We start from the raw sequence: 24,039 nt of genomic DNA on the forward strand, positions 1-24,039 counted from the left end.
GGCAGCCAGGGAGGCGTCGGAGGCTGCTGCCAGTGGTTCGTGACATGGTTCTGTGCTGTTAGCAGTTAGCCTGCTGTGACTGGGTCAGGCTGCGTTGCACATGGCCGGCTGGGAATACGGAGAGGGAACGGTGAGGCGAAAGGTGCAAATCTGTTTCTTCTTCTGTCGGAGAGACGAAGAGCGAGGGGGTGGTGGGGGTTGTGGGGGATGGATGGGGTGGGGGGGGCGGGGGGGGGGGGGGGGGGCTGAAGCAGGTTTGGATTTCCATACAGTTGCAGGGATTCTAAAGTTTCCAATCAAGGTGGCTGATGTTTACACTGCATGTAATCTCCCCCATGAAACTAAACACCCCGGGTCTTTACACCGAGGTAACTAGGGAGTCTGTGTCTGTTTATCGCCACCAATCAGGTGTTTAAACACGCTGCTTTCCCTATTGAATACACAGTTTTAATGAAGACTAACCCCCCCCCCCCCCCCTCCCTCTCAGGTACTTTCCGGATCAGTCGCCGGCGCTAGACCTCAGAGAGAACTTCTGCCGTAGTCCCAAGAACCAGGGCAGGCCTTGGTGCTACACCACGGACCCCAACACGCGTGTGGAGGAGTGTGGGATCCCCCAGTGCTCCGAAGGTAGGCCCCCCCACAGCGAGACACCCAGGGCCCAGAAGGTAGGCCTATGCCCCCCCACCAGCCAGACACCCAGGGGCCAGAAGGTAGGCCTATGCCCCCCCAGCCAGACACCCAGGGCCCAGAAGGTAGGCCTATGCCCCCCCAGCCAGACACCCAGGGCCCAGAAGGTAGGCATATGCCCCCCCAGCCAGACACCCAGGGCCCAGAAGGTAGGCCTATGCCCCCCCAGCCAGACACCCAGGGCCCAGAAGGTAGGCCCATGCCCCCCCAGCCAGACACCAAGGGCCCAGAAGGTAGGCCTATGCCCCCCCACAGCGAGACACCAAGGGCCCAGAAGGTCGGCCTATGCCCCCCCCCCAGTCAGACACCCAGGGGCCAGAAGGTAGGCTTATGCCCCCCCACCAGCCAGACACCCAGGGCCCAGAAGGTAGGCCTATAGCCCCCCCCCAGTCAGACACCCAGGGGCCAGAAGGTAGGCCTATGCCCCCCCAGCCAGACACCCAGGGGCCAGAGGGTAGGCCCATACCCCCCCAGCCAGACACCCAGGGCCCAGGAGGTAGGCCTATGCCCCCCCAGCCAGACACCTAGCCGGCTGTAGAGGACGCAGTCACAGCGGCGGTTCAGACCGGACACTCCTAGACAGAACTTCATTTCCCATTATTAATAATAAGTTGTTTGAAAGTGTTGCATAAGCATTGCACAATGCATGTGATTCTGTTTAATGCTCAGACGTAGCCAGACGGGCGTGTTCAGACGCTTTTTATCAACAACTGAGGACATTCGGATTAACCCTTAGCCTTGAAAATAATAACCATAATGAAAATATATGAGATAAAGGTCAGCTAGAACACCGCACAATGCAAAGGTTCACATACTCCCTAAGAGGACAGACAAACGCACACACATACACAAGATACACACAGGACACGATTCAAAAGTGCAATCGTGAATGTAAGAACGAAAACGACAGCTTTTGTGAGGCTTTAGTTTCTCTCTTCCTCGTTTGACGTCGCCCCTGGTCGGGTGACGTTCTCTCGGGCGTACCGGCGTTGGGCCGACATGGTCCCGGCGTTCTGTCATCGGGTGTTGGTGCCTTGGACCTCACAGTGTGTCGTGTTGCCCCGATGTCCACAGAGGTCTGCATGACGTGCAACGGAGAGGACTACCAAGGGAGGGTGGACCAGACGGAGAGCGGCCTCGAGTGCCAGCGCTGGGACTCCCAGAGACCACACAGACACCCGTTCCAGGGGAGGACGTAAGGCCGCCCGCCCGCCGGCGCTAATCCACTTACACCAGAAACAACTTAAAGCTCCTCCGGAGTATACACTGGTGGATAGACACCCCCCACTCTGCTGCTCTGCAGGTGGCCGGAGGGGAAACACACACACGCACACACACACACACACACACACATACATGTACGCACACAAACACAGGTGGCTGGGTGGGAAACAAACACACACACGCATGCATATACACTTATATACACATTCACACACGCACAAACACACACGCACAAACACACACACAAACACACACCGCACGTACACACACACGCACACAGAAGTGGCTGGGTGGGAAAAGCGCACTCACACATACACATATAGACACACATACATACACATACACACACACACACACACACACACACACACACACACACACACACACACACACACACACACACACACACACACACACACACACACACACACACACATCCATCTATACATAAGGAGCTTTCCCACAGCCCAGGCCAGTGTTGAACACACCCAGTATATTACACTAGCAATCAACGGCATTACCCGTGGGAGGTGGATGTCATCGCTAGTTATGGCGTATGTTCAGTCAGTCACGCAAACTGAAACCAGACTATTTTCCTCCCTTTCTGGGGGGAAATCCCTCTCTCTCTTCTCCCTCTCTGTCTCTGTCTCTCTCTCTCTCTCTCTCTCTCTCTCTCTCTCTCTCTGTCTCTGTCTCTGTCTCTCTCTCTCTCTCTCTCTCTCTCTCTCTCTCTGTCTCTCTCTCTCTCTCTCTCTCTCTCTCTCTCTCTCTCTCTCTCTCTCTCTCTCTCTCTCTCTCTCTCTCTCTTCTCCCTCTCTGTCTCTGTCTCTCTCTCTCTCTCTCTCTCTCTCTCTCTTCTCCCTCTCTGTCTCTGTCTCTCTCTCTCTCTCTCTCTCTCTCTCTCTCTCTCTCTCTCTCTCTCTCTCTCTCTCTCTCTCTCTCTGCCGTTAGGTATCGGGATAAAGACCTAAAGGACAGCTATTGCCGTAACCCGGACCACCGTCTCCGTCCGTGGTGCTACACCATGGACCCCAAGACCCCCTGGGAGTACTGCAACATCTCCGTGTGTGGTAAGGCCCAGGCAGGATGCGACCCCTCTCGACCTCCCCCCCCCACCGCCCTCAGCCCCTACACCCCCCCCCCCCCCCCCCCCCCCGTGACAGGAAGCATGAACTACAGGTGGTGTACAGGTGCACCCCCAGCACCCCCCCCCCATCCATTAGAGACTCAGAATCCATCACGACTCACCTCTTCAGACGAGCCTGTAGACGATAACTCACCGATGCCCCCTTTGTGTTTCGTGTTCTGTGTTCCTTCTTCGTCTCTGTTTCCTCTCCTTCAAATCTCCTGTAACGCGTCCTTGAAATACGTTCCAAACGTAATGTATTGGCTGTCTTCTTCCCACCGCTCCGTCGGCGTTTGGGTTTAGTGATCGTCTCCAGAATGCAGACTAGTCTTTTTTTGGTGACACAAAGGCAGGATCTCAGAGCTGGTGGGAGACGGGGGATTTAGTGCTCCAACCTGGCGAAGGGAAGATAACTTTAACATATGTTTACATTACGGCGGTCTGGCTCTGCCAGTTCACTGTTGTACTCTTTTGTTGAACTTTGTTCCATCTTAGTCCTGCTGGGTGTTTCTGGGTTGTTGTGGGGGGAGCTCGGCGCCTGAGTGCATTCGCAATCTATTTACTAAACACTCACGCACATTTGAAGACCTCTCCAAGCACCCACCCACGCACGCCCCCCCCCCCCCCGCGCCCCGCCCCATGCACACTGAGGTCATCAGACCAACGAATGTTTGCCTTTGATTTTTGCCTTTCAAAGTGTTTTCCTGATTGTTTTCCTCTCTCGGCGTCCAGTCACTCCTTGATAAGTACACACGTCCTAAACACAGTGGAGTGCTTTCATCAGAAGCCTCCTCCTGCCTTGCTGAAGGCTGGCACGGGGATGGGATCACGCCCCCCCCCCCCCGTTACCCTGCTGGGGCACACGGGCCGGGCCTAAGGAGAGCCAGCCAGTGTTTTCATTCCGAAGGTGGTCGGGTCGGTCAGATGTGAGAGTCTAGGCGGCGAAGTACACAAAACAAAAATGTTTTGCCCGTAAACTCCTCCAGAGCCCTTTGGCCGGGGGCTTGTTGTTGACGCTGCTGGGAGCGTTTGATGTGGCTCCGGGCTGGAGCCTGAACCTCCACACCCGATGGTAAACAGGTTGTCTGTGGAGAAGGGGAGAAGGGGTTTCCACTTCACAGAGCCCCTGGGGGGGCCCATTTATTTTTTATTATGGAGATGACTCGGTAATGACAAGGGGCCGGGATCGGGGCCCCCCTGTCACAGACGCTCGACGCGGCGGGAGAGGGGGGCTTTAGGAGTCACGCGGCCAGATACTTTGTAGTGTAATGACGGTTGTGTGTGATGGGATTGCGGACCTCATTGTTCCTGAGGGCGCAACAGATCTGGCGGGAAGACAGGGATGTTGGGATGACTCGACACAGCGATGTCAACGAGGATCCGTAAACCAGCCGTTCTGAAGTGTCTAGGAGACAGCTGTCCGCCCAACACGTGCACACGCACACAAACACACAGTTATGCACACTTTTGATCCACACATGCGTGCATTAGTAAACAAACATGCATTCTTGCTCTCACGCACAGATGTACACACACAAAATCACACAAACATACACACATGCATTCAAGGACGCAAATCCCCAAGGACTTTACACACACACACACACACAGGCACACACACACACACACACAGACACACACACACACACACACACACACACAGTCACATGCACACGTGTACTGTATATGAGTTGATTTACAGCTAGGGAGTGGAATATGTATTTGTCCAGATGTGTGTGTATATCCCTCAATGCCTGCCCTCAGAAAGATAAAAACCAATGACCTGTGCTGTTCAGTGCACACAGACGCTGGCATGCATTTCATCAGGCGCAGACATCCTTCTCTTCCTCCCGTCCTCATCTTTCTACTTCAAAACATTCCCCTTCCTTCGCCGTAGTCTCCCAACTCATTTGTCAAAGGCTAAAGAAACAGAGACAGAAATCCGGAGTGGAGAAATCACTTCGCCGCTGACTCCTAAACCTGCACTCCCTCTCCCGCTCCCTCCCCCTCCCCCTCCCCCTCCCCCTCCCCCTCCCCCCCCCGACAAAGCAGAATTCCATCTGATGGAATTCATGTTTGGAATGGTTTCCGGGCAGATTACATGGCGGTTGGCGGACACACTCGAGATATGCCGAGACCTAAGCTCTCGCACGGGAGTCAAATATTTCAGTAGGTTTTTTCAGGAAAGGCATTATTTTGCCATTAATATTAATGTGTACTTTACAAGTGTAAAAGCAGAAAGGCCGGTCAGTCTTTAAATTCAATACAGGCACATGCATTTCAATACAGACGTCTCCTTTGATCATCGATCACCTTTAAACAGTCGCAGTACTAAATTATTGCGATTCGTAAAATCATGGATAAAATGAAATCGTGTCATGAGATCAGCGTTCATATTTCTCTTTCCCTGCAAAGAAAAGTTACTCAGGGATGCTGATTTTGTTGATTTATTTCTAGGCTAAGTATGACAAATTATTTTTGGGAATACTGCTTAAACCCTGCACATTTCCTCTTTCTTTCTTTCTTTCTTTCTTTCTTTCTTTCTTTCTTTCTCGTCACCTCATTTTAGTCTCTCCATCCCTCTCCACCCATGAGTCATGTTTTCCCACATTCTTGTTCATACTTGTTGCCTATATCTCATTAAGACGAAGTCTACCAAACCAACAATTGACCCTCTCTCGTCTCTCTTCTATTGGTCTGTGTGGATGTTTATGTTAGATTCTCCGGGAGATCCGTCAGTCAACGTCACAACGTCGTGTGTGCAGGGCAAGGCGGCGGACTACAGAGGCACAGTGAGCATGACTCCCAGAGGACTGACCTGTCAGCGCTGGGACTCCCAGTTCCCCCACAATCACTCATACCTTCCCCAGAACTACAAGTGCAGGTTAGTTGGGTCGAACACACGCATTTCCCTGTGATCAGTAAAGTGTTATCTTATCTTATTTTGACTTTTCTTGGTGAGCAGGCTGTACACCAGGTCCGGTTCTGCTGCCTCCTATACCCGATACATGAAGGATTTGCTTTGAGTGTGGGGGGTGTTATGAATGTGTGTCTGCTGGTGTGTGTGTGTGTGTGGTTGTGTGTGTGTGTGTGTGTGTGTGTGCGTGCGTGTGTGTGTGTGTGTGTGTGTGTTCATCTTCATATACGCATGTGTGTGTGTGTTGTGATTGTGTGTGTGTGTGTGTGTGTTTTTGTTTGTGTATACACGTGTGTGTGTGTGTGTGTGTGTGTGTGTGTGTGTGTGTGTGTGTGTTGCTATGGTGTGTATGTCTGTGCGTGTGTGTGTTTACACGTATGGGTGTGTCTCGTGATCAGTCATGTTTCAAAGCTTCACCCTGTCTCTTCCAGAGATCTCAGAGAAAACTACTGTCGCAACCCCGATGGCTCAGATTACCCATGGTGCTTCACTACAGACCCTCATCAGAGGAGGGCCAGCTGCACACAGATTCCCAGATGTGACGCGTTGGCCTCTCAGAAAACAGGTAAGACACCCACACAAGCTCCCACTCCGGGTCAGCCTGCTGGTTGGTAACCAGAAACACATCGACGCGCAGATGGGTTGAGATTCGGGCGTGTCATTACCCAGTAAAATGTGAAACCCCAGGGGTGGCGAAGAATGTATCGTGCTGTGGCAGAATAAACTTACATTTATTTAAAACAAATGGTGTACTCTGCACCGGTCCCCCGAGACCGGGTGACTTGGCAGACAGATACCCAATACATCAATTTTCGTGGATGGACGAATCAAGCTTAATAGTGATGAGACAGAATTTGGCTAGTTTCTCTCAATGTTTCCCATGCTTTGCATTTCAAAAGACCACACATGCCACGGTCCCACAGCGCTCTGTGAAAGCTCACTCTCCAGCACACTTGTCTGGTTCCATTTAACGACAGACATTCTGAGATTGATATTTCTTTCACGTTTTGTTTTTACATACTGGAACCACCAACTGCAGAGAAGCCCTTGACATTAAATTGATCCAAACCACAAATATAGGTCTGCTTCTAACTTACTTACGCTATGGCCTGTGGAAATGATGACTCTTGGCCTAGACAACATGTGTCACTTCGTTTTATGCTCACGAGCCACAGCCTGAATCAATCACTTGTTTTTGGAATGATCTTCTAACATAACATCGTTACTCTTTCTCAGAATGTTACCGGGACAACGGGGAGGCCTACCAGGGCACTCTGTCCATGACCAGGTCTGGGATCCCGTGCGGGGACTGGTCCCATCACATTAACAGGTGAGCCGAACCAGTTGAATCTCGTGTGTGGGACGTTCTATGTTCTTCCCTTGTGTAAGAACGTCTCTTGTCGCCTCGGATCGGGAGCGTCTATTACACGGAGTGTGAAGAGACATCTCCGTGTTTTCCGTCCGACCCAGCGGATCCTATTTGTTGTGGCTCCCCCTGTCTGGTGAGAATCCCCTTGGAATGAACGACGCTAAGCACTGAAAACAAACAGGGGGACCAGGGGGTTCCTCAGGGTCAGTCGCGGGCCCAATTATTATTCATCAAGCTGACGAGCCGGACCCCCGCCGCGTCCGCGGAGCGACCCGCCCTGGAGGGATTGTGGGCTGCTGCAGGGCCTGTCACTGCCGGCTGAACTATGGCCGTTGGAATGACTTAATTTACAGGAATTTTAAAAGCCAAAATGACACCGACAGATGGACATGTTCCAGAGCCGACCCCTGACCCCAGGAAGTGCTTTCTGGGCAAAAGTAGATCAAAGCCAATCAGCTCCCTCATGTGGACTGTTGCCAGAGAGTCTGCGCCGTTCAAGGTCAGGGGTCGGCGTCGGGGAAAAACTGCCGAAATCCACGGCTTGTTTAACATTTCTCCTGGGAAGTGAAATTATCCTCACCCCGAGACAAATTGCGACCCATGGGTGAGGTTTAGAACAATGTGCCGCCGTTCCGCCGGAGCGCAGAGAAAGATAAATCCACACGGCCGCGAACGAGGCGACGACCGAGGAGTCCTCTTCGACTCGCGCGGTCGGAGACATTAAACGCTCTCCCAATTACAAAAACACAGCGCAGGCCCCGGGATTCCTTGGAATCAGAAGCACAGCTGAAGTGTTCCGTGGAGAGCGAGGCTCCTGCCGGTGCGGGTCCTGGTGAATGTTTAGAGTGCGTGCTTTCGTACTCCCCAGAGCACGCTCCATGAAAAACCCTTTCCTTCTACGGGCTCTTCGAGGAAAATGCACAGAGAACTCATGGCCCTATAGGAAAGCACTGCTCAGACTTTCCGAGAATACATGAGTTGCTTACCATGTGTGTGCGCGTGTTTGTGTGTCTGTGTGTGCGCGTGTGTGTGCGCCTGTTTGTGTGCACTTGTGCATGTGAGAATATGTGTGCATGTATGTGCTTGTTCGTGTGCATGTGTATGCGCAATAGACTGTAACCAGTGCGACCACACACTTGTGTGTCCGTGTGTGTGTTTTGGAACCAGAGTTGGATCAATGTTATTCCTCGTCTGCTGTGAGAATGCAGAAACGTGGAGCGTAATGCGAGACCCTGGCCCTCTTGTGTTTTAACAGTAGGGATCCTCACTCCGTAGAGTCCCACGTCCTGCTGGAGAAGAACTACTGCCGGAACCCCGATCGGGACAAGAACGGGCCCTGGTGCTACACCAGCTCCAGCAGCCGCCTGGCCTGGGACTACTGCGAGCTCAAGAAATGTGAGTTTGCTTACAACCAGGGACTCGTCTTATCTTGACTCCTGTTCCACCCCCCCGTCCCCCGTCCCCGTCTGCATTCTGTCAACCCCAGCAGTTAGCATCAGGGGCGGAACTTGGCCCAAGTCGGTTTCCATCGGAGTGTCTCCGTATGGTCTGCTTGGGTCAAGAGGTAGAGCGGGTTGGCTGGTTACCGGAAGGTTGCTAGGTTGACGCCCCGGCTCCTCTGAGTGTCGAGGTGTCCCTGAGCGAGATCAACTGAGCCTAACTGTCGCCCTGCTTGGTTGACCCCGCCGTCGGTGTGCGAATGTGTGCATGAACCACTGTAAGTCGCTTTGGATAAAAGCGTCTGCTAAACGCCCTGAATGTAAAGTCACGGAACAGTTTTTAAATCCCTGGGATGTACGGGACAGCCCCAGCGAGTCCCCGGTGCCTTTGAGAAAGCACGGCCATAGGACACATGTTTCACTCTGCAGCTTAAGTCAATGCTGCACTATGTCCCCATTTCGGGTTGGACTATGAAATGCTCCTTCTCACACACACCAATCCACTCATGGCCCCACCCTATTGCGCCGGTCATGTCATGCAGGAACCTTTTCCCACACACCTTCTCACAAACTCCTTGTGACAAGCTGCCTCGCTGCGCCAATGGTGTGATTTATTATTACTATTGTGACGAGTGGTACCGTCATTAGTAGCTTTATCGTTTTCAACAGTAGACGGAACGCCCGTGGTCATTTAGTAAAAATACATGATTTTGTTGACTTTGTGTACTTCTGACTTTCACTGTGTCTTACAGCACACTCTTAGACATGAAAGCTGTCAGGCCTCCAGAGTTGGAGACGGTTAGCTGGGAGCTTATGTCATGCCTTAGCTGCGGCTTTCTCCTTCTTTCCCTCCACTTGGCTCAGGACGTGCCACGGTCTGACGCCAAACACCAAACAGATGCAGGTCTCCTCTGCTCCTCTGTGAGCGCCATACAGAGCAGCCATTGTTGTTTGTTGACCCGTCAATTTCTCTGGGCTGTTTTCAATCCGCCTTTACACACTGTTCACGACTTTGATTTTTTGATTTTCCTTTGACGGATTGTGTAATCGTTTCTGTAATGTGAAACATGTCCGCTGTCTGCTTGCTCCGGGCGGTTTTAAAATACTTTCAGCAAGAAGAGGGGATTGTGGAACAAAGCCATGGTGCAGATGCACATTTGAAACTGTTCTTATTCTTTTGGTTTTCTTCTCTTTCGCGGCAGGTGAATCTCCCAGAATCAGCGCTCCGTTAAACAGTGAGTATACTTGTCTAATCTTTCTCCAGCTCTTTATCTTCCAAACCTTTAATGTCCGATCATTTCCAATGCAGCATTGTGGCATCTTTAGTTTTAAAAAATCGGAATCATCATTTTTTTTTTTTAACTTCAAAGCAAATGCTTTTCATTGTCCGCGTCCAGGAAAAGCTTCAGCATACGGCGATGTCTTCAACTCGTGTTAATGCATGTAACATGAATGTTACATGCATTAACATGTCCTGATGTAAGTAACATGCATGTTCCCGTGCTTCCCCTCGTAGATCTCACCGCGCCCTCGACATCGTGCATCGTCCACATAAACACCCGGATCGTGGGGGGGCACCAGGTCCATGGCTCCGACGGCAGCTGGGTGGTCAGCATCCAGAGAGAGTAAGTGGAGGTCTGGGGGTTTGAAACCCCAATGTCACACTCGCCCTTGAGCAAAATGCCCGACTGCTGCTGACTGCACCTTAATGACATGTATCCAAACAACGGGTACAAGTCGGCTTAAATGACTAAACGGTAAATGTGCACAAATTAGTGCAGCTCTAAATGTTGACATAAAGTGACGTTCGTGACAAATTGCGGCAAATGCAATCCCGATGTGGCTGTTTTTGTAGGATAAGTAGCACTCAAAATGTAACCATTTGCAGTTGTTTGCTGTTGAGCTGTGTTTGAATATGACATGGCGATATGGTATTGGCTGCTGATATTAAAGTATTCTGAGTACCAACGCCGGGACCTTGCTGTGATGTCTGTCCAGGAACAACCACTTGTGCGGGGGGACCCTGGTGAGAGAAGACTGGGTGCTGACGGACCAGCAGTGCTTCACCTCCTGGTAACCCTCTACTACCACTACTTCTGTGCACCGTGCACTCTGGCTGCTTTGGTCAACCCTCTACGCTGTGCACGCTCCCACTGTATCTGCTTTAGTGTACGCTCCTCCCCAGTGCAACAGTCGCTATAGTGGGTGTTACTCAATCGTGCAACCCCGAACACAACGGGTCAGCATTAAGAAATACAACCATTGTCACGCTTTTATTTGATTTATCATTTTTTGGCTCGTAAATGTTTGAAATGCTGCCCAGAAATATTCCTGGTTATTTAATGTGTTTAGAGTTCAGATGCCAACAATATCTTGCAAATCCTCTCTGCTACTCCTGTAAACACATTTCCTGGAGTCCTCGGCCAGGCTCTAGCACGGCCTCTTCAGCCTCTCAGCCCCTTCAGCCTCTCAGCCTCTCCAACCACTCGCACTGCACTGCTCACTTTCCTTTTCTCGTATTGTAGTAAAAACAAATGGCAGCTATATCCTGTTCTGTGAATAGCCTTTGACGAGATATATAAACAAGTGCAACACAGATCTGGGATGTATTCTACCGCCCTGGGAATGGTTTTCTCTGTGAATCAGTGCGACATTGTACAACATTGACATGTGTCAGTCCACTTCTTGTAAAGCGTCATACTGTATGCAGCCTCGGAAGGGATGGTGGTTTGAATTTCCCCTGACTCTGTGGGCACACTGTATGTGATGGAGTGAGGTTAGGTTTTTGCGGTAAAACTGCACGTGTCAAAGGTGAATATCAGACACTATGGAGGAAGTATGAACTTCTAGATCAGGGGTTGAGGCCTTGACCTGGCCCTGCTTCATGGTTTAAATGCTTTGCCCTTTGCAATAGTAAAATAATTCAGTGAATCAATGTTTTACAGCAGCTGTTTAGCGCTGGTCGACCGCAGAACAGTTAGAATTCTGTTGAATCCAAACAGTCTCAATGACTTTGTTAAACATACACTTTGGGACAAATCGCTTTTCTTGCTTTTTTCGCTCCGAAGAAGAACATATTGAGGGAAAAAAAAATAATTCTTGGAACGATTGAGACGGGGGTCGATGGGTTTGGTTCTTGAAAACACTTGTTGTTTCAACAAGCTTGAATAAAAGTGAAAGCCGCATGAAAAAAAAAGTTTCAAACTTAGTTCTAACAAAAGTGGTAAAGTGACATAGTCTAAATGTTACCTAGTCACGGTGATTCCCTGTCCTTCCCCGTTTAAACCTCTACCAGCCTACCGGTTCAAATAGGAAATTACTATATCCACCAGGGATGGGGAGTCCTGCGGGCCGGGGGGTTTGATTCCCGGCCAAAAGGTTCTGAGTTCAAACCCCAATGTCCCGCAGTCATCCTGTAGGCCTCTTGAGCAAGACGCACAACCGGCTCCTTAACGAAAATACATGACTGGGTGAAAGTGTCTCAATGACTGGAGCGCTCACCAGCTTCCACAAAAGACTCAAAACTCCCCTGTTCAGAGTTCACCTAGACTCTGCACAGCCATCCAGTCCCGTCCCCCCCACTATTGTATGTCGTACGTCATGGCACTATTGATGGTGCTTAATTGTGTAGCATCTGCATTAGCTAGCTATCACTGCTGTGTACGGGGAACGGGTTAACCTAGCGGTTGTGAGTACTTGGCACTTGGTTCTATGAACATCTTTTCTGTACCTGCAGGCTGCAGCGATGTATTGTTTATCTTCCTCTGACAAATGTACTTATTGTAAGTCGCTTTGGATAAAAGAGTCTGCTAAACGCCCTAAATGTAATGTAAATGAGTGTAGACAGCAGTGAGACAGTCCCCAGACGGTCTGTGAGACAGTCCCTGACGCTGTGAGACAGTCCCCAGACGCTGTGAGACAGTCCCTGACGGTCTGTGTGTGAGACAGTCCCCTGACGGTCTGTGAGACAGTCCCCAGACGCTGTGAGACAGTCCCTGACGGTCTGTGTGTGAGACAGTCCCTGACGCTGTGAGACAGTCCCTGACGCTGTGAGACAGCCCCTGACGCTGTGAGACAGCCCCTGACGCTGTGAGACAGTCCCTGACGCTGTGAGACGGTCCCTGACGCTGTGAGACAGCCCCAGACGCTGTGAGACAGCCCCTGACGCTGTGAGACAGCCCCTGACGCTGTGAGACAGTCCCTGACGCTGTGAGACAGTCCCTGACGCTGTGAGACAGCCCCAGACGCTGTGAGACAGTCCCTGACGGTCTGTTAGACAGTCCCCTGACGGTCTGTGAGACAGTCCCCTGAGGGTCTGTGTGTGAGACAGTCCCCAGACGGTCTGTGTGTGAGACAGCCCCTGACGCTGTGAGACAGCCCCTGATGCTGTGAGACAGTCCCCTGAAGGTCTGTGTGTGAGACAGCCCCTGACGCTGTGAGACAGTCCCCTGACGCTGTGAGACAGCCCCTGACGCTGTGAGACAGCCCCTGACGGTGTGAGACAGTCCCCTGACGGTCTGTGAGACAGTCCCCTGACGGTCTGTGTGTGAGACAGTCCCCAGACGGTCTGTGAGACAGTCCCCTGACGCTGTGAGACAGTCCCCTGACGCTGTGAGACAGTCCCCTGACGGTCTGTGTGTGAGACAGTCCCTGACGGTCTGTGAGACAGTCCCCTGATGGTCTGTGAGACAGTCCCCTGATGGTCTGTGAGACATTCCCCTGACGATGTAAGACAGTCCCTGACGCTGTGAGACAGTCCCCTGACGCTGTGAGACAGCCCCTGACGGTGTGTGTGCTCTCCCCAGCGTCCCGGACCTGAAGGACTACAGCGTGCAGGTGGGGCTCCGCCACCTCAACGCCTCCTCCGCTCACCCCCGCCTGCACATCTCCAGGCTGGTCTGCGGCCCGGAGGGCTCCAACCTGGTGCTGCTCAAACTGGAGCGGTAGGCTGCCCCGACCAACACAAGGAGGACTGCACAACTTCAGCACAACTTTACCATATATGGCCAATAATTCATGACATTCACTTTTGTATCTACATTTTTAATACTTTTTAATACATATACTCTTTGCTCTCATACACTCTTTTTCTAATACATACTTTCTCTATTTAAGTTTGTGTTATTCTCTTCATCTCTTTCCGACACAATTTCCCGCCTGGGTTGATTACCATCTGATCTGAACCATCCAATGTGGGATTTCTCCTTATAGAGAATCTCTTAAACATCTTATCCCTTTGAATAGTTGTGTTGTTTATCCATCAACTAAAATCAATCAATCGATCTTACCGACACAATGATCCGCCAGCGATAGAGATGTGAGCGGTGGAAGGCGCTCTAAACCCTGACTGTGTCGTCCCGTGTGTCCCAGGCCCGCCCCGGTGTCCGAGGGCGCCACCAGCATCCAGCTGCCGGTTCGAGAGTGTCACATCCGTGAAGGCACCAACTGCACCATGTACGGCTGGGGAGAGACCAAAAGTACGGGGAGCTCACTCAGACGCGCGCTCACACTCCTCACCGCTCTGAACGCCTCCTTGTACAGATTGGTTGCGTACAGAGAAGTCCATTCATCCCTTATGCATCGCAGTGTAGGGGATGCAGCCATCCAAGCCCTGGGTTTGTGCCCATGGGTTTATGTTGCGTCCAGAGTCCCAAAACGCATGCAGGTAAACTTGACCATACGTAGAATACTCTGAGTAGCAGTGAGGTACAAAGTACCTGGCTGCGTCCAAAAAGTACTGGTCACACACTTTTCGTGAAACCAGTGTGGGACGGTACCTTCCTCCGGTGATCACGTCCGACCTAATGGAACGCCGCTCACCGCCCCGTCTTGTCTGCTCTCTGTCTAGACACCGGCCACGAGGAGTCGCTGAAGGCCGTTACCATGCCGATGGTCAACAACGAGGTGTGCTCGCGGCTCAAAGACGGCGCTGGGGACAGCCGCGTGTGCGCCGGCGGCAAGAGAGGCGAGGGCATCTGTGACGTAAGTCGTCCACTAAAGCTGCTCTCTGCTGGTTCAGGAAACACCAATCAGAACCAGTGGTTATGAAGTGGCTAAGAAGTGGTTATAAAGTATAAAGGTGTCAGGGTAGAAGATGGTCCAGGGTAAAGGTTAGGGATTTGGGATCAGGACAGTCTCCCTGCCAGGGAGTACGACTCTGAGAGAGGGACTGGGTTCGATCCCCAATGTCCGTAGGCGTGTTTGAGGGGAGGCTGAACCGCTGAGGTCCACTGGATAGGGAGATGTTGCGTTTACAGAGCGGACGGTCGGTTGGGATCGCAGCGGCGTGGCCTGATGGCTCCGTCCAAACGGGGGAACGGTGGCCTCCACGCCTCAGTGGCGAACGCTGTAGCGTCAGAAAGCCACTCTCCCAACGGCTCGATGAATGAGAAACCACGGCTTTTCTCATGCATTGGTTGTTTTTACGATGAACGCACTGAAGGTCTCAGGGCCTTCAGACCTTTCCCCAGCTGCTCCATATTGAACTGTGTCTTAATTTGCTTTCGAGAAAAGTGCATCCAAAACTTCACTTAATAGTGAAGCAGTAGTAAATCTGTATCTTAATACTAAATCCATAATGATCTTAATTTAGTACAAAATTATCTAAATGTTCAGCCTAATAATTTGCATCTAAATGTACTGGTAATACATAATGATCTGCACCTAAAATTAGAACATAATGTTCTGCATCTAAATGTAAAACAGTATGATCTGCATCTACATTTTTAACAAAATGATCTGCCTCTAAATAAGCTTTAGAGAAAAGTGTATCCCAAACATCCCTTAATAGTTCAATAGTGGTAAATACTAGGGCTGGGTATCGTGGCCAGTTTCCTAAATCGATTCGATTTTGATTCATAAGGTTCTGAATCGATTAGTCACGATTAGATTAGATTCAATCTGCTCTTAAATAATTAAAATGGCTCAACTGTGTTACAAAATACAAATGTACTTTATTATTTCTCTTCATCTTAAACAACAGGTTTTAAGTGCAAACTTGTAAATTGGACAGTTTAAACTTGAGCTGTAAACAAAACTGTCTCAAGTCTCAAAAGTGCAATTTTGAAATTAGAAAGGAATTGCGAGTGATAGTGTCCTTGAACTACAAACTTCCATCACTGCAAACTGCATTAAGGCGTTGTTTATTAAAGTGCAAAAATAATAATAATGGTTAAAAAAACAAAAATACAAAAACATTTTCATGCCCTATGAATCGATATTGCATCTAAATTGCATTCAAATGAAATCGATCCAAAATCGATTAAATCGATTTTCTTACCCAGCCCTAGTAAATACTGCCACTGTGAGGACAGGTGCGGTTGGTCCTTCAGTGTCTTCCCACTCTGGGCCGTGGTTAAGGCAACCACCCAGGGTCAGGGTCAGGGTCAGGGTCTGTGGCTAACCCTCTCCCGCCGTGTCCCCCGTCCCTCCAGAAAGACAACGGGGGTCCGCTGGTCTGCCAGGACCACCAGCGCAAGGTCATCATCGGGGTGTCGGTGCAGCGCACCAAGTGCGCCTCCTCGCAGCCCGCGCTCTTCGTCAACGTGGCCTTCTACTCCGACTGGATCTACAAGGTGTTCAAGCACTACCCCAGTTAGGGGCGGGGGGGGTCCAGCCCTCTGCGGGGTCCCAGTCGGCCAACGGGCGGTGTGACACAAACCCCCCCCCCCCCCCCCCCCGCCCCCGATGCAAAGGGAAGAGAGGACATGAGGAAGGAAGGAACGAAGGAAGGGAGGGGGGGAGGAAGGGAGGGAGGAATGGAGGGAAGCGCTCGCGATGGGTGGGCAAGGGGCCGATAGAAACCAAAGCAAAGCAAGGCTCATAAATTCCTGCCTCTCCGCAGTGTGGATGGATGACTGGACCACTGGGCCCCGGAGGCACCATGGGACCGGCGGACCGAGGGGCCGGGGGGCCCTATTAGGGTCCTAGCGGCTAGCCACCAGACAGGGGACAAGAGTTCAGCGCTCCGGACTCGTCGGATCCACAAAGGAGACCGTACCAAGTTTGGACCGAAGCCTCGGTCTGACCACACAGCAGGAGAGTCGCAGGTCCTTTTTATTATCTCGCCCCAGGCACCTGGAACGTGCATCAGTTGTGTGTCACGGACAAACAACTCTGGATCCATGCTGACAGAGGACGTGTGGGACTGCTACCTGTGACTGTGTTTCCTGGAGAATACTTGAATAATAATAATAATAAAGACCCAGCCCAAACGCCAGCCCTCTGAGATGGTGTTGACCGGGGGTTTAACTGGACTGCGACTACACCGATCTTTCCTCCTGAATTCACATGGGAGGGCGTTGTAGGATTGATGTTTCAGAATGTGACGTTACCAAATACTTAAGTGCCCTTATGCAAAAAGAGACGGTTTGAGCTGTTCAATCCTTCACGAAATTGTGGGAACATTTTGTCACCAAATGCTTAAGTGTCCTAAAATAAGGTTTTAGCTTTTAATTCTTTAAAGATATTTAAGGTGTTTTTTCTTACCAAATACTTACTAAGTGTCCTTACACTTACAACAATTCAGTGCTACGCCGACAGCCAACTTTTAACACCAATCACTCTGAGCAGCTACGCTAGATTCCCCTCCAGACGTAGCTGTGATTCTAGTTTCCCTCCTCTGAGGAGGGCGATTAGCCCAGAAATGGCTAAACTGCTCGGAATGACGATGCTACAGATTTAGCACAGGGGAAGCGAAGCGCCTTGCCAAGTATAACACGGCTATTGAGTCTCCTGTTTGGGAGGAACTCTGGCCCTTGGCGGGCTGCGTGTGGTCAGTACAGACATAAGGTAGTGCAAAGGGGCTCCGTTTGTATATAACTGCAGATGTATCGAATATGTTTCTGGCACGCTCTAGTATTTTATGGGTCTTATAGATCTGGGATGTATTTGGCTCAGTTGGAAACATATTGCTTCTGATTCTCTTCTGTATTTGAAGAGATCTGGGGCTCGTAAATGTACCTATATTTATTTTGATCTTGTTTCTTTTGCTGAGAGGGTTTGGCCATCTTAAGTGATTTGGTGATTTTGTTTGTGTTGTGAAGGGCTCAACCACCACTAGTCTGCATATTTGTTTTCTGTTAACAGACTTACTAATGTCATATTCAATATTTAACACGCTAAAGGATAGGGGAGAAGACTTTTTGGGCAACAATCGTTCGAATAATATTGGCATCATTCACGACATTTACTAAAAACAATATGCTTATTTTGGCAGTAAAATAAAAATCGGATTTCATTTTCCCTTGGTTGTTGTAATTTCCTCAGGTAAACGTGACTGTCACATAAAATCGGAAAGAAAACAAGTCATAAAGTTGAGGAAACATTTACAATGCACAACTGTGACTGTGAAATTCTTATCCCGAAAAAGAATGATGTGAGTTTGCTTTTGGGATTAAAATATGACAAAACATTTCGTACAAATATGTTGCCTTAAGACTTAAGTATACCTGGAGGAGGTGTCGAATCTCTGATAAAAACTGCAAATTGTGATTCATAAGTACCTAAGGCAACATTAAATCGTCAGTTAGGAGGTAAATTACTGCCAAAAGAGGCAAAAAGTATACACTAAAGAATGTTTAGTGTCCCCACATGTCAAGTTTGTGTAGGGGATTCACACTAATAATGTTATAAGATTTTTGATAACATGTCTTTGCTATTTTTTTTTACTATATTTTTTGGGGAGAATGATTCCTGTTATTTAATTAATGTAAATACTGATAAGCATTATGTAAAATACAATTGTAATTTTGTAAATGTCATAAGTGTTTTCAAACTTTATGTATTGTTTATTTGTATTTTTGTATATTGGAAACTCTATAACAGCTGCTATTTTGTGTTAGTGTTTCTTACCCTTTGTTATATTCCCATTTTAATAAATAATTTCAGATAACTCTGAATTTGCAGTTCATAAATCAGCCATCTACAATATCATTTTTCTGGCTTGTTATACAGCCTGTAATCTCTTTCTCTGTCTGTCTGTCTGTCTGTCTGTCTGTCTGTCTGTCTGTCTGTCTGTCTGTCTGTCTGTCTGTCTGTCTGTCTGTCTGTCTGTCCCTGTCTCTCTCCTCTCTGACAGTCGTTCTCAATACGGGTGTAGGGCGTGCCTGTGAAGCTGTCTCTTATGATAATGTCCTGTGTAAAGTATGTAATCTTTACACTTAGCAGTTCTATTTGCATATGAAGCAAACAAGTCACATTTTACTGCTGTGGATATTCTAAGTAAAGCATTGAATAGTAAAGGCGTAAATCATTGTAAGATTGTGGCTGCACCCTAAGACCAGTATCCTACTGGAACTTATCCGGGGCAAATCAAGCCAAAATAAATATGCTAAAGAGCCAAAAGCCAAAAGCACAGAGGGCTATCTTTAAAACCGTTTAGGTCGAGAAAATTGATATTGCTCAGCATATTGGATCATTTTGCTGTAATATATTTAAACTCCGATAAGAGTTGGAGGAAAAGGGCCGACATTCTGTGCCTCGATACGATTTTCTGTTGTATATTAACACGCTCCAGCAAGAAAATTGATGTCGGTGACAAAAAAGTCCCGTTAAGTCGTGGCCCTGTGTTCTCTGGGAGGGACACCAGTTACCTCTTATCCTCCCACCCTCCCCACAGACCCCCAGTATCTGAAGTCGGGATTTTCTTGATGTTATAAATCAGGACCCAATGCGTGTATCCAAAAAACTGCCAAAGATACTCCAGAACATGAAAGTATCATTATACACAATAAAGATTTTTTCGATTTTTTTCTCGGCGGTAGGCTTATGTATTAAACGTTTTCAGTATTTTTCTTTTCCAGTGCGTGTGCTGACCAGGCGTTCAGCCCTGTGATCCCGCTGTGGCCAATCAGATCGCAGCCCCGGAGGCTTCTGGCCTCATCGCAGTTGTAAAAGTATATGAAGGAACTCGATCGCTCTGTGCTCTGAACCGTCGTAAAAATGTATGCCAAGCAGTCCCCGATATCAGATCATGTTTACACTTTTTGAAGCTATGTTTTATGATTTTTCCTTTTGAGGGGTTTGATGGAGGAGAAAAATATGTTCTCTATGAAATTCAGAGTTTAGAGGCAAAGTGCATAGGATTTAGTCAATATGCCCTGTTTTAAATTACATCCATGTTATCATTTTGCGATAGTGTTAGTCTTTACTGAACATCACGCTATTGCTGTTATCCCGTATTTACATATATATCCTACTTACATTTTTAGAAGATGCTCTTGTTCAAAGAGACCTTCACGCCAGACTGATCATTCGATGTTGGATGTATGTTTCCAGAAACATCAGAATCCAAAAAATAGTAGAGTATTGTTATTTTATTTATTACAAAGTACTAAAAACATAGGAACAAAATAATTAAGGATGAAACCACAATGCATTAGATTGAGGAGGTTTCTGAAGGTACAATTCCACTCCTGTACTTTGTCGCCCTCTACTGACGGAAATGTCTCAGTGGCATTTAGCGCGTTTTTATTGAGTTGGGTACCACTTCAGACTACGTACTATTAAAGGACCCATCATTTTTTAAGAGCTGATGTCGAACTAAAAAGTGAAAACTGTGTACTGAGAAAGGTAAAATAAGTTTACTAGTTTCAGTTTCAAAGTCTGACAGTGGTTCTGTCTTGAACCACAAAGTATTGTTAACTAAAATATGAGGGTCACTTGATAAAAAAAAGAATCGATCTTGTGCAATTCAATTTACTCATACACCATATCCTGATGATGAGCCAAGCGTAGCCCCTCATTGGTGGGGCAGGGAACCAATGAAAAGTCTGCTCCTTGCGGGTTCCAGCACTGGGTCACATTGTAGGTAAATGGAAGGAGTGTGTTTGAAGCTGGGTAATGGTGGCAGACGGGCCAGGGGTATCTCTCTGCCAGGCGACAGGATGGATTCCTCATGTTCACGGTGAGTGAGGAGGGAAACACTTCGTTGGGGTTCATCTGGGGGGATGGAGATGGCATCGTAACAGGTGGGAGGTGTTCGTAATCCCCCATACCTGAAAGGAGATCAAATGAGATCAATTAAAATAATAATCAATTTGATAGATGATTTTATCATATATAATGAAATTAAATTCAATATTATTGTTCATGAATAGAGGCAAAGTGAGTACACACATCGGGCAGTTTCAAATTAGATACAACTATTTACAAATTGCATGTGATTGTGAATATTTACATTTCTAAAGAAGGGGGAATTTGTAATAACATTTCTCACATTTCTTCCTCAGCAGATGATAGTTGGTGAGAGTCTTCCAAGCAAGTGATTCTCTGGTCTCCTGAGTGTCCAACGCGTGAGAGGTTTTCATCTCCCTCAGCGTGGTCTAGTTGAGAAAGTAATTCAGATTTAAGCAATGATAATTTCCACCATCTGTAGTCAACATGTATCACAGTTTAATGAATCAGTATGCAGGCCTTTAGGAATAGGAATCACTGAAGTGTTGCTGACACAACCACAGCGTACCTGTTGAGGGGTGGTGTTGTGTACCCCAGTGGAATTCCTCTGAGCCAAATCCACTTTGTGATGCAAAGATGCAGCTGCTGGCGGTGGAGAGAATCAAAGTCATGTCATTGAGGTAATGTGATCCTGTCATTATGGTAAATCCCAGAGCGGTTGTTCATTTGGTGTAATTGCAGTTGAATGATGACTAATAACATGTATCATACAAATATATTCTGTTGTATTGCTGTCACTCGTTCTCGTTCTCTATCACAGACGGAGGCACACACACACACACACACACACACACACACACACACACACACACACACACACACACACACACACACACACACACACACACACACACACACACACACACACACACACACACACACACACACACACACACACACACTTACGCTGTGACTTTTCTTGATGTTTTGTCTCTCTTCTCCATTTGGCGCGTCGGTTTGAGAACCAAACCTTGGGGGAAATTGATGATGAGAGACTCAGAAGACAGACTCAATAGAAGACAAAGCGGCCTGCAGGCTGATGATTTTGACACTTTACCTTTATCTTATCCTCGGGAAGGTGTATTTTCGCTGATAGTTTCTCCCTTGTGTACATATCTGCATATTGACTCTGAGAGAACGCTGCAGTTGACGGAAAAGTAATATTTTAAAAAAGCATTTATTAGAATGGAATGGATTGAAATGGAATGGAACGGAACGGAACAGAATAGAATAATTAAGCATAGAATACAATAGAATAGACCTTGCTCCAGTGCGTCGCTCTGCCTCGGGGTGTAAATAGTGCGGTTCTGGATCAGAGAATCTTTGCGTTTCCAGTCATCACTGCATGCCTCTTGCTCACATGCTTCGTCTAGGGTCGAGTCTAGGGTCCATGAATGAAAATAAATCTGTCAACTAATCTTAAATCTATAAAATGACGAAACTACGGTGAAATGCAGACTGAGACCAAATGGGCAAGGATAATATTTGTTGATTGAGGGCATCTTCTCCTGCGCCTCGTGCCTCCACTGACCTGGATGGGTTCCGTTGGTTTCCAAGAACATCGGCCCCCGATCTAAGTGGAGTTTTCTTAGAAAGCGATTAATGGAGGACACCTGAGAGTGAGAATATATTCAGATATATTAGAACTAAAATAAACACTTAATTTAAAATATTTGCATACAATATATAGCCTATACTTACACTTGGAACCTGGGACGGTTTACAGACGCTTTGAGTTGCGAGCTTTCTACGGATTTCCCAGCCAAAGATGGTTGGGTTTTTCCTCTTGCACTGGATGATTCCATCAACGACCTCCGAGGTGAGGAGCCGGGGTCGGCTGCCACCCATGGCCTTCGGATCGAGTAGTCCCGTTTTATGAAAGCGACTCAGGATCTTACTGACGCACCCGTTCGACACCTGTTGAAGAGTTTAGAGTGGAACATTGCTCAGCAAAGGCCATTTTAAAAAGAGTATCTTAGTTATTGCACTCAGGGGATCCATCCACTGGAATATCTGATACACGCATGGTTGGATGATGGTTTTCGCACCCGGATCATTTTGGAGATCTCGCTTGGACGCACTCCCTGGGTCGCCAGGTCGATGATTCTCCTCCGCATGGGATGCGCCAGGGGCCGGCCGTTGAGAAACGTTCCTCCGAGTTGATTCACAGATCCACCACCTTATCGGCCGAGGAAAACAACCATGTTTACGCATGGGATACATCTGCTGATTATAACATAACCGTTGAAAACATATAGTCAGGAGTTGAATTGATCATACAATGATATTGTTGTTCTTATCCTTTGTCTGTGGCATAACAAGCAAAAAGAGTAATCAACCTGTCATGGCTGAATCCATATTGCCGCAAATATCCACGTTTTTCAAGATTGAGCAGATATTCTTGATTAAGAAAAAATAAAGAAATGAAAAAAACTCAGTCAATTGTAGTTTAAGTTATGGCAACAGTTGAGGTTTGGACAGCCAGTAAGAAATAATGCCGATGCGTAAACTAACCCCTCGCCAGTCTACTTTTACGCAAGAGTGGTGTGTGTGTGTGTGTGTGTCCAAACGCTTGCGGTTGAAAGCATCGTCGGGGAGGACAGCTCTGACTTTATAGGCCCGCCGACCTGGAGATGACGCGGGGGCCTGACCTGCCCAAATGTAAATATTGCATAGAATACATCTAGTAACTCTGGGTCTTTGGACATCCAAAGAAAGACATTTGTTCAATAATATTCACATACTAAATTGTGTTGTTGAATCATATTAGGCCGGCGTGCCACCGAGGAGCAAGTAAGGAAATAATTCCACATATTGAACCCCAGTCGCAGATCTAGCCAGAGACGAACCACCAGCACTAATGAACCTCTGATTAGGACCATGTTTGTGTCTTTATTTGGCTCACAAAAATCTTAAAACGGGTTTCCTTCAACACATGCCATGCCCAACACGTCTCTCCAGCTTCAGAGACATTCGGCCCCGTGACGTGAGCATCCTTCCCCGATGCAAGTGGCTCAGATTAAAACGATGGAGTCCACTTTCATAAAACAAACATTTGGGAAATCTGTTCAGATGGGCGACTGCCATATGGTAGGGCCTATAGTGCTTTTGATCAATCATAAATCCATCACGTAGTCTCTCTTTATTACATTTTCTTTCGAGCGTGAACAAATAGACTGGGACTACTCGAAAGGCAAGGGGGCCAATTGTAGGAGCTCGTTGATGCAGAATGGGGAGGCAGAAAAAGCTCACAGATGTTCCTCTGCTCAGCCTGTAGATAAAAGGCGTTGTAAACGTTTCAAAGGGAATATTTGACGAGTAA

At 48.2% G+C, this 24,039-nt stretch overlaps 2 protein-coding genes across 2 annotated transcripts in view; one reads left to right on the forward strand and one right to left on the reverse strand.

Annotated features, from left to right (window-relative positions):
• hgfa (hepatocyte growth factor a) overlaps positions 1-16,401 on the forward strand; it is a 25,837-nt gene extending 9,436 nt beyond the window's left edge. The window contains exons 5-18 of the mRNA XM_056578892.1: positions 488-627; positions 1,762-1,882; positions 2,863-2,981; positions 5,756-5,921; positions 6,386-6,519; positions 7,191-7,284; positions 8,579-8,718; positions 9,965-9,997; positions 10,279-10,387; positions 10,761-10,835; positions 13,568-13,705; positions 14,133-14,239; positions 14,611-14,744; positions 16,196-16,401. Coding sequence (XP_056434867.1) covers positions 488-627; positions 1,762-1,882; positions 2,863-2,981; positions 5,756-5,921; positions 6,386-6,519; positions 7,191-7,284; positions 8,579-8,718; positions 9,965-9,997; positions 10,279-10,387; positions 10,761-10,835; positions 13,568-13,705; positions 14,133-14,239; positions 14,611-14,744; positions 16,196-16,360 — 1,675 coding nt within the window. The 3' untranslated portion in view covers positions 16,361-16,401. The remainder of the gene's footprint in view (positions 1-487; positions 628-1,761; positions 1,883-2,862; positions 2,982-5,755; positions 5,922-6,385; positions 6,520-7,190; positions 7,285-8,578; positions 8,719-9,964; positions 9,998-10,278; positions 10,388-10,760; positions 10,836-13,567; positions 13,706-14,132; positions 14,240-14,610; positions 14,745-16,195) is intronic.
• Positions 16,402-16,581: 180 nt separating this feature from the next.
• pax4 (paired box 4) lies at positions 16,582-23,075 on the reverse strand. The gene is made up of 8 exons (XM_056579031.1): positions 23,057-23,075; positions 22,766-22,896; positions 22,419-22,634; positions 22,249-22,330; positions 21,979-22,098; positions 21,775-21,857; positions 21,624-21,687; positions 16,582-16,694 (listed from the first exon to the last, which is right to left on the reverse strand). Exons 1-8 carry the CDS (start codon positions 23,073-23,075, stop codon positions 16,582-16,584), a joined length of 828 nt encoding a protein of 275 aa, XP_056435006.1.
• Between the last annotated feature and the right edge of the window lie 964 nt (positions 23,076-24,039).

Source organism: Gadus chalcogrammus, chromosome 19 (genome assembly GCF_026213295.1).
Source record: "Gadus chalcogrammus isolate NIFS_2021 chromosome 19, NIFS_Gcha_1.0, whole genome shotgun sequence".
NCBI lineage: Eukaryota > Metazoa > Chordata > Actinopteri > Gadiformes > Gadidae > Gadus > Gadus chalcogrammus.